At 38.2% G+C, this 19,731-nt stretch overlaps 1 protein-coding gene across 1 annotated transcript in view; it reads left to right on the top strand.

The window, feature by feature from the left end:
• Positions 1–19,731, top strand: part of ABCB4 (ATP binding cassette subfamily B member 4) — a 79,187-nt gene that overhangs the window by 17,485 nt on the left and 41,971 nt on the right. Inside the window, 2 exon segments of the mRNA XM_070264298.1 lie at positions 1,270–1,487; positions 1,853–2,003. Coding sequence (XP_070120399.1) covers positions 1,270–1,487; positions 1,853–2,003 — 369 coding nt within the window.

Genomic DNA, 19,731 nt, shown 5'->3' with positions numbered 1-19,731 from the left:
TACAAAATGGAGGAAGACTGGCACAGATGTTAGCCCAGCAACAATCTTCCTCAAGCACAAAGAAGAAGATTGGCAACAGATGTTAGCTTAGGGCCAGTTTTGCTCACCGCCCCCCCCCCAAAAAAAACCAGTAAAATACTAACCATTGAGAATAAGCATTTCCAAATATCTTACTTTTAAAATTATTGGAGTAATACATATTTTTTTAGAAAATATACATGCAGCAGAAAAACATCTTCAGAAATTCTATAACTCAGAGATCTTCACTGTTCACATCATGATTTAACAATTTTCTTACTACTGAAATAGTAGGAGAAATGCCCAGTTGATTAATTCAGATTTTCTTAAAAATTTCTCCAATAAAAATCAGTAAAACTGTAATAAAAGAAGGTAATAAATTGGAACAAATGATTTATGATATATATGGGAAAACATTTAATATTTGAAAAATTAATATGAGTCTATAATAAGATATGAACATGCAAATGTTTCAAGAATAAACATAGATTTGTAAAAAGTTTCAAGAAATGTTCAGCCTTACTTATAAATATATACAAATTAAAAATATAAGCTACCACATCACACCTATTAATTAGAAGAAAAATATTAAAATGATAAAACCTGGAGCTAGTAAATTACAATGAGGCAGATATATTTATATATTCCTGCTGATATTGTAAATTATTAAAATCTTTTTATAGCATTGTTTATTCAACCTTTATTCAGCAAATAATAAATGCCCAACATACAGGCAAGCAGTTGTTATGGGGGAGGAAAAAATAAATCACAGTCTTCAGCCTGGTAATTCTCTACTTTGACAATTGTAAAAGTAGAGATTGTCCTTCACTGGTCCTTGAAGGAAGCCAAATGTCCAGCAGGTGGGAAATGCTAAAGTAAATTATGGTATATTACATATAGTGAAATATCATAGCACCATCAAAATGATATTTAGACTAGGTAAGTGGACATTTTTATTCAAATTTAATAATGGTAAGCAATAATAATAGTACACCCAAAATGTATAACCCAATATTGCTTATGGAGAATAGTCCATCCATGAAAAAACTGTATATATACAATAATAAATATCAAGAGAGCATACACTTTTTATTTTTATTCTTGCAAATTGCTGTTTATTTCCGATTCTCACTTCTAACCACTGAAATAAGTTAAATATTAGCTAACACTTTTTTCGTAACAAATTAAAGTCTTGATGCTTTAGATATCAGATGACTTAAGATATTTAATATAAATATTTCTTTCTTTCAGATTAACATTGATGGGCAGGGTAGTAGGACCTTTAATGTAAGGTATCTGCGGGAAGTAATTGGAGTCGTGAGTCAGGAGCCAGTACTATTTTCTACTACAATTGCCGAAAGTATTCGTTATCGCTGAGATATAACCATTGACGAGAGAAAGAAAGCTCTCAAAGAAGCCAGCGCCTATGAGTTTATCATAAAATCACCACAGGTAAACACTCTGTTAATGTAGTTGTCCTCAAAATTAGAATTTCACCCCATACACCTGAGGTCTTTCCTCAAAGGTTAAGCTAATAATGTTTGAGATGCAAGGTTGTCCAACTTTGCTAGGTAAGTACCTTGAATTATTCAGTTGGAGGTTTAAGGAGTATAGTCTGGTACATGAATCATATAAAATTTTATACAAAATATGTGTTAGTAGTTTTTTAGAACTCCGTATTGATTTATTTCATTAAAATTTATGACTCATTACTATATCAAAGTGAAGCTCTATGTTGTCTTGAATTTCTAGATCCATAGCTTTTTCTGTTTAAAATACTTCAAGAACTCCTCCATCTTTTCTGTTGTAGAAATTTGACACCCTGTTTCGAGAGAGAGAGAGGGGCCCAGCTGAATGGGGGACAGAAACAGAGAATCGCCATCGCTCGAGCCCTGGTTCATAACCCCAAGATCCTTCTGCTGGATGAGGCCACGACAGCCTTAGACACTGAAAGTGAAGCTGAGGTACAGGCAGCTCTGGGTAAGGTCAGTAGACCCTAAACACCTGAAGGACCAGCAAATTGAAACTTTATTGGAAATTTTTGCCAATGCTTTACAAATCTAGATTGAAAAGCATGAACATAAGAGCAAATGAAGCTCTCTCTCAGGGCTTTATTGATTTCTTTTTTGTGTCAGGTTGCATTGCAGAGAGGGGTGGCTAGCCCAACTCACTGGCTTGCTTTGACGGAGGTGCACTGAGTTAAATCCAGGCCTCTGCGATGAGCCACTTGGCTTTGGTTTTTTCTCACAGGTAGGTTTTAGCTTTGGTCAAAAGTAGTTGCGTTAAAATGTGCAAAGAAAAATCTAGTTACCTAGACACTGGTCCAGCTGAAAAACAGTTCAAAATACTTGCCTTATTTTGTAGGCAGTAACATCATCTTTATCTATTCATGAAGGCGGATGGATGCTTTTCTGGAAATGAAGTTCAGCTTGTATGTTTGTCTAAGCATATAAATAAGCCACACATTTTAAGAATGCAGACCTCATGTGCCCAGCTCAGATATCTCTAAACCTGTCACTATCATCTTTACCAGCTGAAGCTTCACAGGAGGAACATTATCTTGGGATTCTTTTGGGGTCAGTGCTGATGTCATCAATAATAAGAACACGATATAAAAACCGGAGTCAGATGACACCATATACATGGGTTTCAAACACGTAAATGTCATAGATATATTTGATTTGAGAAAGTTTGGTAATAAAATTTGCAAGGTCCTTAACAGAGTCTATCCAAATTACCTCTTGCAATTTTAGAGACAAGCTGTATGAATCTTATTTTCTGAGGAAAATTTATACCTGAATCCTAAGTAAAGGCAACTGCTTTATGTGCTATAAACTGTGATTAATCAATGCTTCCTGGTCTATCAGATTAATATTTGGCTTATCTTATATAATTTAATTTAATAATGACTAATGAGATGGTGATAATTATCCCTCACAAATTCTTGCACTGAATTATATTGCTTTCATGTATGTTAAGTCATAATATTAAGGAACCAAAATATAATATTTATGAGACTGGTATTTGGTTGGTTAATTAGAAGTGAGTTAAAGCAGGAAATCATAAAAAAAAATACATACAACAATTAATTTTAACTTAAAACTTATAAATGGACATGCATGTGTTGACATAGACTTTTTAGGCAAAGTCAGGTAAGATAAGAGAGATATTTATGAGAAAAGAAAGTCCCATTCAGCCCTAGGGCCCAGGTCCCAATCCTGTCCAGGATACAAATAATCAGTATATTAGCCCTGCTGAGCTAAAAGAGCAGAATTTATTGGATGTGTTGTGTTTCACGATGTGGATCTTGTCAGAGAAATTGTAGCCTTGCACGTTTCAATTCATATTTGGACAAGTTACTTCACTCAGTTTCAGCAATTTGTGTTTTATAGGAGTGTGGCCCACTCCTCAGTTGATGACCTTTTACATGTCAACTTTAAAAATAGCTAACTAGTCATTCATAATTTTTAAAAATCCCCCCAAAAAGCCACTAGCAGCTTGGGGTGGTGATTAAGAGCACAGGCTCTGGTGCTAGACAGGCTGAGGTTGGAGTCCTGGCTCTGTCTTTTTCTAGCTGTATGACCTTGGGCAAATTAACTAACTTCTCTAAGCCTGAGATACTGCAGAAGTAATCGTCATGGGGAGAGAAAGGGGGAGAAATAATGTCGTAGGATTACTGAAAAGATTAAACAAAGTATTGCATGTAAAGTTATTAGCAAATGCCTGGCACACAGAAAACAGTTGGTATTGTTAGCTGCTGCTATTGTTATAGTGATTACCATTATCATGATTATTATTAATTTTATTAATTGCTCAATCAGTTACCTATTGCTACATAACAAACCATCCCAAATTAAGACTTTAAGACTAATTATCTACAATAATTCCATAGATTGGCTGGGTGGATCTTCTGCTATTTTCACTTGAACACATGGCTGCATTTACCTGGAGGGTTGACTTAGTTAAAATGGTCCAAGATGGCCTCACTCACATGCTAGCTGTTGGGTGGGCATCTCATGTAGCTTGTTATACTCATACAATATGCTAAACCTGGCTTCCTTATACGGAAATCTCAAGCCAGTATACCCAGAGAGCAAGGGCAGAAGCTATAAGACATCTAGAAGTTTAGACTCCAGACCTCACATAATGTCACTTTTACCACATTCTGTTGGTCACAGAAAGTCACAGATCTGGCTCAGATTGAGGGAGTGAGGAAATAGATTCCACTTCTTGATAGGTGAGCTGTAAAGAATCTGGGATCATAATCTTCCAAAGCACATTCCTTGCCAAAATTGTTTACATTTCTCCCATGTGCAAAATAAATTCACTTCTTACCAAGACCCTCAAAATTTTCATACAGTTACACATCAGTCTCAAAGTCCAGTATCTGAAGATCTGTATGTGGTCCAGACATGGATGAGGTTCTTCATGCTAAGCTCATCTTGATCCAGAGACTTATGAACTAAGGAGACAAGTTATCTTCTACACATACACCCAACATATAATGGTGATACAGGGACAGGATAATCATAATAGACATTCCTGTTCAAAAAGGAGAAGAACGGGAAGCACATAGCAGTTACTGGTCCACAGCAATTCTGAAATGCGGTCAGGTTCATGTTGCTAATCACCCCACTGCTCCAGGGGAAGGGAATGTTTCTTGATTAAGGCCCAATTCCACCCCCTAGTAATGGGTTCCTTAGTCCATTGTTCTCCTTGGTTCTGGGCTCCACCCCCTGGGCTCTTGGATCCTCCTCTAAGAAGTCTTTCATTTTCCATAAAAAAAATGGTGTATGTCTGCAGTTGAGTAGCTTTCTCGGTGTGCTTTCTACTCATAGAAATTTAGGACCCATTTTGAATTTTCTCAGCCTCTTTTAGTCCAAACTGATAGACTTTCTTAAAGACTTTGTGAGTTTGCTTAGAATCTGACTGGTTCACTCAAACACCAAAAGCTACAACTATGATATTTTTCAAGACAAGCTTCTCTCTACTTTGGGCTGCGTGTGAAGCTGCCATGAGAATACTCTTACTTATGAGTCTTAGAAGCCCTTTTATGTAGCCAAGACTGTCTACTAGAATCTGCCTTAAATCTTTCAGAGATTTTAACAAAAAACTTACACCTATACCCTGATTTGATCCTCATTTTGCTGGATAACTAACAATTCATTTTCCAACCCAGCAAGTACTGGGTCTTCTATGTTGCCTCTAAATTCTCCTTGCAAACCAAATAGCTCCTTCTTTAGCTCATCATTCTCCTCCCAAACCTTATCATATACAGCCAGCGGAATCCAGTTGGCACTTTCAACATTCTGTTTAGAGATCTCTGGAATCTCCTTAGCCAAGTGTGTAAGTTCGTTAGCTACAATATCTTTATTCCAAGTTACTGCAGGAAACATTTTTTCCAATTATTCCAAGGTTAAAAAACACAGGTCACCATCTTTCTAGGCTCCAATAGCAATTTCCTTACTTCTCTTTCAGTCTCCACTAAGGATATCATCACCTCCCTTCCAGCCACTGCCTACCACTCAGATCTCAGTCCCCAAGCCAATGTTGCATGTTTTAGATTTTTGCTACACTAGCATCCCAATCTAATCACCAATTTCTTTATCAGTTGCTTTAAGCCAAAACAATGGGTTGGCTGGTGTGGATCCTCTGTTGGTTTTGCCTAGTCTCACTCAGGCAGCTACTTTCATCTCAGGGTCAGCTGGCTTGGAACGTTCAAGATGGCCTCACTCCTGTGCTTGGCAGTTGGTGATCTCTATTGCCTGAGGCAGCTCCATTCTACTCCAGGAGGCTTCTCATTCTCCAGTAGACTAGACAAGCTTCCTTTCACTGTGGTTTCAAGGTAGTATTCAAAGACGCAAACACACAAGCTGTAAGGCCTCTTGAAGCCTAGGCTTTGGAAATTGCAAAAGCTTTAATTCCTTCATTCTTTTGGTCAAAACAAGTCAAAAGGCCTGCCGAGATCTGAGGAAGTGGAGAAATAGACTCCCCCTCTGGATAGGAGTAGCTGCAAAGTGTCTGTGGCCATGTTTAATCTGCCATAGTTGCTATGAATAGTTTATAATCTACCTAATTGACTCTATACTTTACAAGATAACTAAACTGATGTATTTTGCAGACAATAAACCATATCTTTAAAAGGGAAATCCTTTATTATTGCACTCCCCACAATGATACTAGTCAGCCAATTGGACAGTCATTCTAAGCTACAAACCAGCTTTCTTTTAACAATGAAAAGTTGAATTTTGTAATTTATTATCTTTCCCCTGAGGAGCATAAGGATATACCACTATTATACTATCTACTGTTATTCCTCCCTGATTCCTTATCCAGGAAGAAAAATATTTTCCTTTTGTGGATCCTTTATACATTTATCAGTACCTCTTTTGTGGCACCAACTTATCATAGTTAGCTATTTATTTATATGCCTTCTTTCTCCTAGAAAGAATAAACCCCTTAAGAGGCAGAATTAATAAATGGTTCATGCCTGTGTCTCTATAACACTTAATCCAGTGCCTTGCATATAGTAGAACATAAATAAATATTTACTGAATTGATTACCATGGTCCAGCCCATTGAGATACTACATGTCTTCATTAAAAAAACATTGTAATGCCATATCAGCTTTTCACTCAATAAATAACAACTATTTATCAAAAATAAATAATAGGTTTTTCAAAATGAGATCTTGAAGAAGAATACAAAAACAGATTTGCTATTTTATCTTTTTGTAAGCAATAAACTACTTTCCCTTTCCACCCCAACCTACTATTTTTGTTATTGAGTTTCTAATAGTTTACATCAATGTGAGATTTTAGTTGTACATTATTTCTTGACTGTCACCACACAAGTGCTCCCCTTCATCCCTTGTGCCCACCCCCTTCCTCTGGTAATCACTGAACTGTTTTCTTTGTCCCTGTATTTGTTTATATTCCACATATGAGTGAAATCATCTGGTGTTTGTCCTTCTCAGACTGGCTTATTTTGCTTAGCATAATTCCCTCCAGGTCCTCCATGTTATTACAAATAGGATGATGTTGTCTTTTTTTATGGCTGAGTAATATTCCACTCTCTCTATATACCACATCTTCTTTATCCAATCATCAGTCAATGGGCACTTGGATTGCTTCCTTGACTTGGCTATTGTGAATAGTGCTGCAATGAACATGGGGAGCATATGTTATTTTGGATTGTTGATTTAAAATTGTTTGAGTAGATACCCAGTAGTGGGATAGCTGGGTCATATGGTAGTTCTATTTGTAGTCTTTTGAGGAATCTCCATAGTGTTTTCCATAGTGGCTGCACCAGTTTGCATTCCCACCAGCAGTGTATGAGGGTTCCCTTCTTTCCACACCCTCTCCAACATGTGTTATTTTTAGTCTTAGTGATTATAGCCACTTTAACAGGCATAAGGTGGTATCTTAGTGTAGTTTTGATTTGCATTTCCCTGATAATTAGTGATGTTGAATATCTTTTCACGTGTTTATTGGCCATCTGTACATCTTCTTTGAAAAAATGTCTGTTCATCTCCTCTGCCCATTTTTTGATCAGGTTGTTTGTTTTTTTCTTGTTCAGTTGTGTGAGTTCCTTATATATTATGGAGATTAACCTCTTGTCAGATATATGATTTGCAAATATTTTCTCCCAGTTGGTGGGTTGTCTCTTTGTTTTGATTCTAGTTTCTTTTGCCTTGCAGGAGCTCTTTAGTCTGATGAATTCCCACTTGTTAATTTTTTCTTTTGTTTCTCTGTCTGAGAAGACATGGTATTTGAAAAGACCCTTTTTAGTTCGATGTCAAAGAGTGTACCACTGATATTATCTTCCAAGATTTTTATAGTTTCAGGACTTATCTTCAAGTCTTTGATCCACTTTGAGTTTATTTTTGTGTATGGCGTGAGATAGCGATCTACCTTCATTCTTTTGCATCTGGCTGTCCAGTTTTCCCAACACCATTTATTGAAGAGACTATCTTTTCTCCATTGTATATTCGTGGCGCCTTTGTCGAACATTAGCTGGCCATAGATGTGTGGTTTTATTTCTGGGCTTTCAGTTCTGTTCCATTGATCTGTGTGCCTATTTTGTATTAGTACCATGCTGTTTTGATCACTATGGCTTTGTAGTACATTTTGAAGTCAGGGATTGTGATACCTCCAGCTTTGTTCTTTTTTCTCAGGATTGCCTTAGCAATTCGGGGTCTTTGATTGCCCCATCTGAATTTTAGGATTCTTTGTTCTATTTCCATGAACAATGTCATTGGGATTGTAATTAGGATTGCATTGAATCTGTAGATTGCTTTGGGTAGTATGGACATTTTAACTATGTTTATTCTTCCAATCCATGAACAAGGAATCTCTTTCCATCTCTTTATGTCATTATCAATTTGCTTCAGTAATGTCCTATAGTTTTCATTGTATAAGTCCTTCACCTCCTTGGTGAAATTTATTCCTAGGTACTTTATTCTTTTTGTTGCTATTGCAAATGGAATTGTATTCTTGAGTTCTCTTTAAGTTCATTATTAGAGTATAGAAAAGCAACTGATTTTTGTAAGTTGATTCTGTACCTTGCAATTTTACTGTAGTTGTTAATTATTTCTATTAGTTTTCCGATGGATTTTTTTTTAGTTTTCTACATATAAGATCATGTCGGAGTTCTCGTCAAGATGGCGCTGTGAGCAGACGTTGAACTCGCCTCCTCCCACGAACACAACCAGGTTACAACAATTTTTGGAAGAATCACCCTGGATTGAAAACTGAAAACTGGATAAAAAGAACCCCCACAACAAGGGACAGTCCTGATGAAAGCAGAAGAGACAGTAACTCCAGCAGGAGAGCAAAAAAGCCACCTTTGGGAGCAGTGGAGCTTCTCAGCTGGCCAGGCGGGAGCCAACCTAAGGTACGCAGCCCTCCCTGGAGGAGTGAGGTCCGGAGCAGGGCCAATACTCCTATAACCATCCTTCCGACTCAGCCCAACTGAGAGGGGGGGGTCTTACTGTCTGGCTTTGCTGGCTATTAACTGCAGGGAGGACACCCCAGAAAATCTATCAGCCGAAAGCCGAAAAGATCCAGGTCTTAAAGGGCCCATGCACAAACTCACTCATTGCAGCAACCTAAAATCACAAGAGAGAAGGCTGAATGTCCTTTGGTGAAACAAGACTCACCTGGTGGGCTCTGGGGGCATCTTGGTGAGCGGAGGATCCTCTCCGGAGACTGAGACATTGGTGGGGACCGTTGTTCTGAATGGGTCCAGGCGTGCTGATACGGACACAGGTGGGGGCCATTGAGGTGTGTCCCTTGGGCTGTTAGCCCAGGGGTCTGCCACACCCACTAGAGGATAGATTTAATCCAGTTCAGCCAGGGTGGGCAACCCGCCCTAGGGACTGGCCCCACCTAACAGCAAGCCCTCAGGCTACTTTTCAGCCTGCATTGACTGAGTGCCTTGGTCCTCTACAGGCAGGCAAAGGTGTCTGCCTCTGTGGGGCAGGGCTTGTGTGAGGACCAGATGAACTTTGGGGGGCATTGGGGCAGAGGTGGGGGTCTCTGCAGTGTGGTGGTGGGGTACGCTCCAGGGGGTTGAGAAGTGTGCACGGACCAGGACTGTGCTGACAGTGTATGTGGTCCAGAGGGGGGTGAGGCTTATCAGTGGTAGAAGACTTGTGTTTGACAAATAGCCATAAAAAGGTCAGCCCCATCTTCCAAAGCCTGAAACAACTGAGTGCCTCCATGCCAAGGGCTAGCCCTACTCAGCTGCACTCCTAAGAGAACTGACATCAGCCTTGTTGGCCTCAGGCCTATCACAACTGTATGCCCCTGAGCCTAGCAACCAGCTACACTGGCTACCAACCCAATTAAGAGGACAATGGCAATAAGAGTGTGCTAATAGACTTTGTAGCCAACAGTGCTGAGGCCCCTCCAAACCGGATTTACAAACAGCTAGCCAGGGAAGGAAAGATCAGACTCCCTGGGTACCTGAAGTGGGAGCAACCCTGCCACAGCAGAAGAACACAAGTAGCCCACAAAGGGGTCACTCCTGGTTCTTATGGTCTGGTCATGAGAGGGAAGCACACTGCTGGTCCTCATAAGGCATCTCATACATAAGGCCACTTCTCCAAGATCAGGAGACACAGCCGACTCACCTAGTACAAAGAAAACAGCACAGAGAAAGAGGCATAATGAGGAGGCAAAGGAATACTTTCCAAGGAAGGGAACACTACAAAACACCAGAAAAAGAACTAAGTGAAACAGAATCTAGCAAGCTCCTTGACAAAGAATTCAAACAAAATATAATGAGGATGCTCACAGATATGCAGAGAAGAATGGATGAACAAAGTGAAAACATCAGCAAAGAATTGGAAGATATAAAAAAGAACCAATCAGAAATGAAGAATACAATACTCAAAATGAGAAATTCACTAGAGGGACTCAATAGCAGAGTAGAGGAAGCAGAAAAACTGATCAGCGAGCTAGACGAAAGATTAGAGGAAATCACCCAAGCAGAACAGAAAAGAGAAAAAAGAATTAGACAGAATGAGAACAGTGTAAGGGAACTCTGGGACAATATCAAGTGTGCTAACATTTGGATTATAGGGGTCCCAGAAGGAGAAGAGAGAGACAAAGGGGCAGAAAATTTATTTGTCGAAATAATAGAGGAAAATGTTCCTAACCTGAGGAAGGAAACATACATCAAAGTTCAGGAAGCACAGAGAGCTCCAAACAAGAGAAGCCCAAGAGAGGCCCACACCAAGACAGATTATAATCAAAATGTCTAAAATTAAAGACAAAGAGAGAATCTTAAAAGCAGCAAGACAAAGGCCACAAGTGACATATAAAGGGAAGCCCATCAGACTATCAGGAGACTTCTCAGTCAAGATCCTACAGGCGAGAAGAGAATGGCACAACATATTTGAAATGCTAAAAGGAAAAAACCTACAACCAAGAATACTCTATCCATCAAGGCTGTCATTCAGAATGGAAGGAGAGATAAAGAGGTTCCCAGACAAGCAAAAATTAAAGGAGTTTATCACCAAGAAACCAGTTCTACAAGAAATGCTGAAGGGACTTATTTAAGTGGGAAAGCAATGACCACAAATAGAGATAAAAGAAAAAAATTATCAAAAAAACCCAAAACAACAACAACAAGAAAAAACAGGCAATAAAATCACTTGTAAGGTACAAGTATAGTAAAGGCAGCAGATCAACTACTTGTGAAGGTAATATGAAGGTTAAAAGACAAATGTACTAAAATTACCTATTTCAATGATAAGAGGGTAATGGATATACACACACTAAACAAAAGACTATACATGATGTGAAAATCCTATAATGTGGGAGGAGGGGAGTGAAAAAGTAGAGCTTTTAGAAAGAGGTCAATAGACTGTTATACGCATAGTATACTAAATAGGATCCTCATGGTAACCACAAACCAGAAACTTATAACAAGCAGGAAAAAAAGTAAGACAAAAGAAATCAAACATATTACTAAAGATAGCCATCAAACCACAAATGAAGAGAGCAAGAGAAAAAGAAAGGAACTGAGAAGAACTACTAAAACACCCCAGAAAAAGAAAATGTGACAAAATGGCAATGAATATATATTTATCAATAGCTACTTTAAATGTCAATGGAATAAGTGCTCCAATCAAATGCCAAGGGTGGCCAACTGGATAAAAAAACAAGATCCATGTATATGCTGCATACAAGAGACACACTTCAGACCTACAGACATTCACAAACTGAAAGTGAAAGGATGGAAAAAGATATTCGACGCAAATGGCAAAGAAAAGAAAGCGGGGGTAGCAATACTTATACCAGAGAAAATAGACTTTAAAACAAAAACTATAATAAGAGACAAAGACGGGCACTACATAATGATAAAGGGAACAATCCAACAAGAAAATATAACACTTGTAAATATCTACGCACCAAACATAGGAGTACCTAAATAAATAAAGCAATTATTAACAGACATAAAAGGAGAATTAGACGGTAACACAATAATAGTAGGGGACTTTAACACTCCACTTACACCAATGGATAGATCATCCAAACAGAAGATCAATAAAGAAACACTTGCCTTAAAGGACACATTAGACCAGATGGACTTAGTAGATATATACAGAACATTCCATCCAAAAACCACAGAAAACACATTCTTTTCAAATGCCCATGGAACATTCTCCAGGATTGATCACATATTAGGCCACAAAACAAGTCTCAATAAATTTAAGAAGATCGAAATTATACCATGCATCTTTTCTGACCTAAAGGTATGAAACAGGAAATCAACTACAGAAAGAAAACCAGAAAAGCCATAAAAATGTGAAGATTGAACAAAATGCTACTGAACAATGATTGGGTCAATGAAGAAATCAAAGAAGAAATAAAAAAAATTCCTGGAGACAAATGAAAATGAAAACACGACATGCCAAAATCTGTGGGATACAGCAAAAGCAGTTCTACGAGGGAAGTTTATAGTAATTCAGGCCTACCTCAACAAAGAAGAAAAATCCCAAATAGACAATCTAAAAGTGGACCTAAAGGTACTGGAAAAAGAACAACAAACAAAGCCCAAAATCAGCAGAAGGAAGGAAATAATAAAAATCAGAGCAGAAATAAATGAAGTAGAGACTAAAAAAAAAATAGAAAAAATTAATGAAACCAAGAGTTGGTTCTTTGAAAAGATAAACAAAATTGACAAGCCCTTAGCTAGACTCACCAAGAAAAAAAGAGAGAAGGCTCAAATAAATAAAATCAGAAATGAAAGAGGAGAGATTACAACGGACACCTCAGAAATACAAAATAAGAGAATACTATGAAAAGCTATACGCCAACAAATTGGATAATCTAGAAGAAACGGATAAATTCTTAGAAACATACAACCTTCCAAAACTGGACCAAGAAGATGTAGAAAATTTGAATAGACCGGTCACCAGTAAGGAGATCGAAACAGCAGTCAAAAACCTCCAAAAAAATAAAAGTCCAGGACCAGATGGCTTCCCTGGTGAATTCTACCAAACATTCAAAGAAGATCTAATACCTATACTTCTCAAACTCTTCCAAAAAATTGAAGAGGAGGGGAGGCTTCCTAACTCCTTCTACGAAGCAAACATTATCCTGATACCACAACCGGACAAGGACAACACAAAAAAATAAAATTACAGGCCAATATCACTGATGAACATCGATGCAAAAATCCTCAACAAAATACTAGCAAATCGAATACAACAATACATTAAAAAAATCATACACCATGATCAAGTGGGTTTCATTCCGAGGATGCAGGGATGGTTCAACATCCGCAAATCTATCAACGTGATACACCACATTAACAAAATGAAGAATAAAAATCACATGATCATCTCAATAGATGCAGGGAAAGCATTTAACAAGATACAACATCCATTTATGATAAAAACTCTAAGTAAAATGGGTATAGAAGGAAAATACCTCAACATAATAAAGGCCATATATGACAAACCCACAGCAAATATCATTCTCAATGGAGAAAAACTGAAAGTTATCCCTCTAAGAACAGGAACCAGACAAGGATGCCCACTGTCACCACTCTTATTTAACATAGTATTGGAAGTCCTAGCCAGAGCAATCATGCAAGAAAAAGAAATAAAAGGGATCCACATTGGAAAAGAAGTGAAACTATCACTCTTTGCAGACAACATGATTTTATATCTATAAAACCCTAAAGAGTCCACTAAAAACTTTTAGAAATAATAAAGGATTACAGTCAAGCTGCGGGATACAAAATCAATGTACAAAAATCGGTTGCATTTCTATACACTAACAACGAAGTAACAGAAAGAGAAATTAAGAATACAACCCCATTTACAATTGCAACAAAAAGAATAAAATACCTAGGAATAAACTTAACAAAAGAGGTGAAAGACCTGTACACTGAAAACTATAAGACATTGTTGAAAGAAATCAAAGAAGACACAAAGAAATGGAAAGATATTCCGTGCTCTTGGATTGGAAGAATTAACATTGTTAAAATGTCCATACTTCCAAAAGCAATCTATAGATTCAATGCAATCCCTATCAAAGTTCCAACAACATTTTTTACAGAAATAGAACAAAGAATCCTAAGATTTATATGGAACAACAAAAGACCCCGAATAGCCAAAGGATTCCTGAGAAAAAAGAACAAAGCTGGAGGTATCACACTCCCCGATTTCAAATTATACTACAAAGCCATAGTAACCAAAACAGCATGGTACTGGCACAAAAACAGACACACAGATCAATGGAACAAAATTGAGAGCCCAGAAGTAAACCCACACGTTTACTAATATTCGACAAGGGAACCAAGAGCATACGATGGAGAAAGGAGAGTCTCTTCAATAAATGGTGTTGGGAAAACTGGGCAGCCACATGCAAAAGAATGAAAGTAGACCATTCCCTTACACCATCCACAAAAATCAACTCAAAATGGATTAAAGACTTGAATGTAAGACCTGAAACCATGAGACTTCTAGAAGAAAACATAGGCAGTACGCTCTATGACATTGGTCTGAGCTGCATATTTTCAAGTCCCATGTCTGACTGGGAAAGGGAAACAAAAGAAAAAATGAACAAATAGGACTACATCAAACTAAAAAGCTTCTGCACAGCAAAGGAAACCATCAACAAAACGAAAAGACAACCTAACAATTGGGAGAAGATATTTGCAAACCGCATATCAGATAAGGGGTTAATATCCAAAATATACAAAGAACTAATACAGCTCAACAACAAAAAAAACCAACAATCCAATTAGAAAATGGGCAAAAGATCTGAACAGAGATTTCTCCAAAGAAGATATACTGATGGCCAACAGGCATATGAAAAGATGCTCAACATCATTAGCTATCAGGGAAATGCAAATCAAAACTACCATGAGGTATCACCTCACTCCGGTCAGAATGGCTATAATTAACAAGACAGGAAACAACAAATGTTGGAGAGGGTGTGGAGAGAAGGGAACCCTTGTTCACTGCTGGTGGCAGTGCAAACTGGTGCAGCCACTGTGGAAAGCAGTTTGGAGTATCCTCAGAAAATTAGGAATAGATCTACCATGTGATCCAGCTATTCCACTGCTGGGTATTTATCCAAAGAACTTGAAAACACAAAGGCATAGAGATACTTCCACCCCTATGTTCGTTGCGGCATTATACATAATAGCCAAGACTTGGAAGCAACCTAGGTGCCCATCAAGGAACGAATGGATATAGAAGATGTGGTATTTATACATGATGGACTACTACTCAGCCATAAGAAATGATGAAATCCGGACATTTGTGACAACATGGATGGACCTTGAGGGTATTATGCTGAGTGAAATAAATCAGAGGGAGAAAGCCAAATACCATATGATCTCACTCATAAGTAGAAGAAAAAAACGACAAAAAAAAATCAGATAGCATTGGAGATTGGACTGGTGGTTACCATTGGGGAAGGGGAGAGGGGGGAGGGCAAAAGGGGTGATTAGGCTCACATGTGAGGGGATGCACTATAATTAGTGTTCAGGTGGTGAACATGATGTAACGTATACCAAATTTGAAATATGATGTATATCCGAAAAAAAAAAAAAAAGATCATGTCATCTGCAAACAGCGAGAGTTTCACTTCTTCACTCCCTATTTGGATTCCTTTTATTCCTTTCTCTGGCCTAATTGCTCTGGCCAAAACCTCCAGTACTATATTGAATAAGAGTGGTGATAGTGGGCATCCTTCTCTTGTTCCCGTTCTCAGGGGGATGGCCCTCAGTTTTTGCCCATTGAGTATGATTTTGGCTGTGCATTTGTCATATATGGCCTTTATTATGTTGAGGTAATTTCCTTCTATCCCCATTTTGTTAAGAGTTTTTATCATAAATGGCTGCTGGATCTTGTCAAATGCTTTCTCTGCATCTACTGAGATGATCATGTGATTTTTATTCCTCTATTTGTTGATGTGGTGTATCACGTTGATTGATTTGTGGATGTTAAACCATCCCTGTGTCCTTGGTATGAATCCCACTTGATCATGATGCATGATCCTTTTGATGTGTTGCTGAGTCCAGGTTGCCAAAACTTTGTTGAGGATTTTTGCATCTGTGTTCCTCAGCGATATTGGCCTGTAGTTCTCCTTTTTTGTGCTGTCCTTGTCAGGCTTTGGTATAAGAGTGGTGTTGGCCTCATAGAATGTGTTAGGAAGTCGTCCATCTTCCCTAATTTTTTGAAATAGCTTGAGAAGGATAGGTATTAAATCCTCTCTGAAATTTTGGTAAAATTCCCCAGGGAAGCCATCTGGTCCTGGGGTTTTCTTCTTTGGGATGCTTTTGATTACTGTTTCAATCTCTTTACTTGTGATTGGTCTATTCAGATTGTCTCTTTCTTCTTTACTCAGCTTTGGGAAATTGTAAAAATCTAAGAATTTATCCATTTCCTCTAGGTTATCCATTTTGTTGGCATATAGTTTTTTGTAGTATTCTCTTATAATCCATTGTATTTCTGTGGAGTCTGTTGTTATTTCTCCTCTTTCATTTCTGATTTTGGTTGTCTGAGCTTTCTCTCTTTTTTTCTTTGTAAGTCTAGCTAGGGGCTTGTCAATTTTATTTATCTTCCCAAAGAACCAACTCTTTGTTTCATTGATCTTTTCTACTGTCTTTTTTGTTTCAATAGCATTTATTTCTGCTCTGATTTTTATTATTTCTCCCCTTCCAGTTACTTTGGGCTTTGTTTGTTCTTCTTTTTCTAATTCAGGTGTAATTTGAGATTGCTTATTTGGGATTTTTCCTGTTTGTTGAGGTGTGACGGTATTGTGATGAATTTCCCTCTTAATACAGCTTTTGCTGCATCCCATATGAGTTGGTATGGTATATTATCATTTTCATTTGTCTCCAGATATTTTCTGATTTCTCCTTTAATTTCTTCAGTGATCCATTGCTTGTTCAATAGCATATTGTTTAGTCTCCACATCTTTGTCCCTTTCTCGGCTTTTTTCTTGTAATTAATTTGTACCTTTATAGCATTATCATTGGAAAAGATGCTTGTTATTATTTCAATTTTTTTAATTTATAGAGCCTTGCCTTATTTCCCAACATATGCTCTATCCTTGAGAATGTTCTGTGCACACTTGAGAGGAATGTGTATTTTGCTGTTTTTGGATGAAATGTTCTATACATGTTTATTAAGTCCAACTTGTTTAGCTTTTCATTTAATTCCAATGTTTCCTTGTTGATTTTCTGCTTGGATGATCTATCCATTGATGTGAGTGGGGTGCTGAAGTCCCCTACTATCATTGTGTCATTATTAATATCTTCTTTTAGATTTGTTAATAGTTGCTTTATGAATTTTGGTTGTGTTGGGTGCATAGATATTTATAAGCATTATTTCTTCTTGATGGAGTGTCCCTTTGATCATTATATACTGCCCCTCTTTGTCTCTCTTTACCTTTCTTATCTTGAAGTCTACTTTGTCTGATATCAGTATTGCAACACCTGCTCTCTTTTGTTTGCCATTTGCTTGGAGTATTGTCTTCCACCCCTTCACTCTGAGCCTGTGTTTGTCATCGGAGCTGAGATGTGTTTCCTGGAGGCAGCAAATTGTTGGGTCTTGTTCTTTAACCCATCTTGCCACTCTGTGTCTTTTTATTGGAGAATTTAATCCATTTATATTTACAGTGATTATTGATGTATGAGGGCTTAATGCTGTCATTTTATCATTCGTTTTCCAATTTTCCTGCATTTCCTTTGTTTCTTGTCTTGTGTGTTTTGGTCTACCCATTGAATTATGAAGTTTTTATGATGTGTTTCTTTTTTCCTTATTTATTTTTTGTGTCTGTGTTCTACTTTTTTGTTTAGTGGTTACCCTGAAGTTTGTATTCAGAATTTCATGTATAATATAGTCCGTTTTCTGATGACCTCTTTTTTCCTTAGTCTATACCAATTCAGTCCCTTTCCTCCTCCCCTCCTAAGTTGTTGTTCTCATATTTTATTCCAACTTGTGTTGTGAGTTTGTGGTTAAAGTGACAAGATTGTCTTTGTTTTTGGTGTTTTCCTTCCTTTTAGCCTAATGCTATAGTTGGATATTTGCTATCCTATTCTGATTCTGTCTACCGATTTATCTCCTTACTCTGTGTTTTGTGATCCCTTTCTCCCTTTTTTCTTTTCTCAGGTATGAGGGCCTTCTTGAGGATTTCTTGTGGGGCGGGGGGGGGGGGGGGGTGTCTTGTGGCTACAAAGTCCCTTAGCTTTTGTTTGTCTGGTAAAGATTTAATTTTTCCCTCATATCAGATGGATATTTTTGCTGGATAGGGAATTTTTGGCTGAAGATTCTTGTCTTTAAAGTTTTGAATATGTTGTAATACTCCTAGCTTGTAAAGTTTCTGCTGAGAAATCTGCTGAAAGCCTGATAGGGGTTCCTTTGTAGGTTATTTTCTTCTGCCTTGCTTCCCTGAGTATTCTTTCTTTGTCATTCATTTTTCCAGTTTTACTAGTATATGCCTTGCAGTAGGTCTTTTTACATTGACTAATCTAGGTGATTTGGAAGCTTCCTCCACACACATTTCCCTCTCTTTCCCTAGATTTGGGAAGTTCTCTGCTATATTTTTTTGAGCACACTTTCTACTCCATTCTCCTTCTCTTCACCTTCTTGAATACTTATAATTCTTGTGTTGCATTTCCTCATTGAGTCAGATATTTCTCAGAGACTTTCTTCATTTCTTTTTAGTCTTAGTTTTCTCTCCTCCTCTGTCTGGAGCATTTCAACATGTCTGTCTTTGATTATGCTGATAGACTCCTTATGATGTCCACTTGAGCATTCAGGGAATCCATATTTTGTTTTATCTCTTCCATTGTGTCTTTCATCTCTAATATTTCTGATTGGTTCTTCTTTATAGTTTCAATCTCTTTTGTGAAGTAGCTCCTGAATTCATTGAATTGTTTCTCTACATTCTCTTGTACCTCATTGAGTTTTTTGATGATAGCTATTTTGAATTCATTGTCATTTAGCTCACATATTCCTGTGTCCTCAGGACTGAGTTCTGGGTGCTTGTCATTTTCTCTCTGGTCTGGAGATTTGATGTAGTGTCTGATGTTGGAAGGTTAGCTCTTTCTCATTCTGATATCATTCAGTTGCAGTTACAGCCTATTGCCACTGGGTGGGGGTTGAGAGCTGTGTATTCTGAGCCCTCAGCCTTCAGCCAAGATCCCAGGGGCTGGAGCCCGCTGAGCACATTGAGGGGAGGGGCACTTTCTCCTGTGTGCCCTCTGGGATTTCTTGATCAGCTCTCACTATCTGGTCTCCTGGGGTCTTGGCTTGTTGAGGTTACCCTGCATGAAAGCTCTTGCCCCATTAAAGGGCTTCCCTCTAGGCTGCAAGAGCCCATGGGAGTCCTGGGTGAGCCCCGGAAGGAGGGACCCCTCCCCCACTCCTTCCCTCAAGGGTTCTCCTGCAACAGCAATTGCAGTCTTTAGAGGAGAGAGCGAAGTTCTCTCTTACCCCATTCCAGCTCCTCTGAGGGGGGATCCAGCCTCTCTGCCTTCCATCATGTGGCTGTGTGTCTCTGCAAGGTTTTTGTGTTGTTAGGATGTCTCCTGTTGGAGTATGGATGCCCCTTTTTGTTGTATGTTGGAGGGGAGAGAGTCCCAGGCAAGTCCACTCCGCTATGATGCTGACGTCACTGTATTTTGATTTTTCAATGAAAGTTACTAACCACAGTGCTTCATACCTATGTGCAC

Source organism: Equus caballus, chromosome 4 (genome assembly GCF_041296265.1).
Source record: "Equus caballus isolate H_3958 breed thoroughbred chromosome 4, TB-T2T, whole genome shotgun sequence".
In the NCBI taxonomy this organism is placed as follows: Eukaryota; Metazoa; Chordata; class Mammalia; order Perissodactyla; family Equidae; genus Equus; species Equus caballus.
The sequence above is the reverse complement of the archived record's forward strand: the minus strand, read 5'-3'. Positions and strand labels throughout refer to the sequence as shown.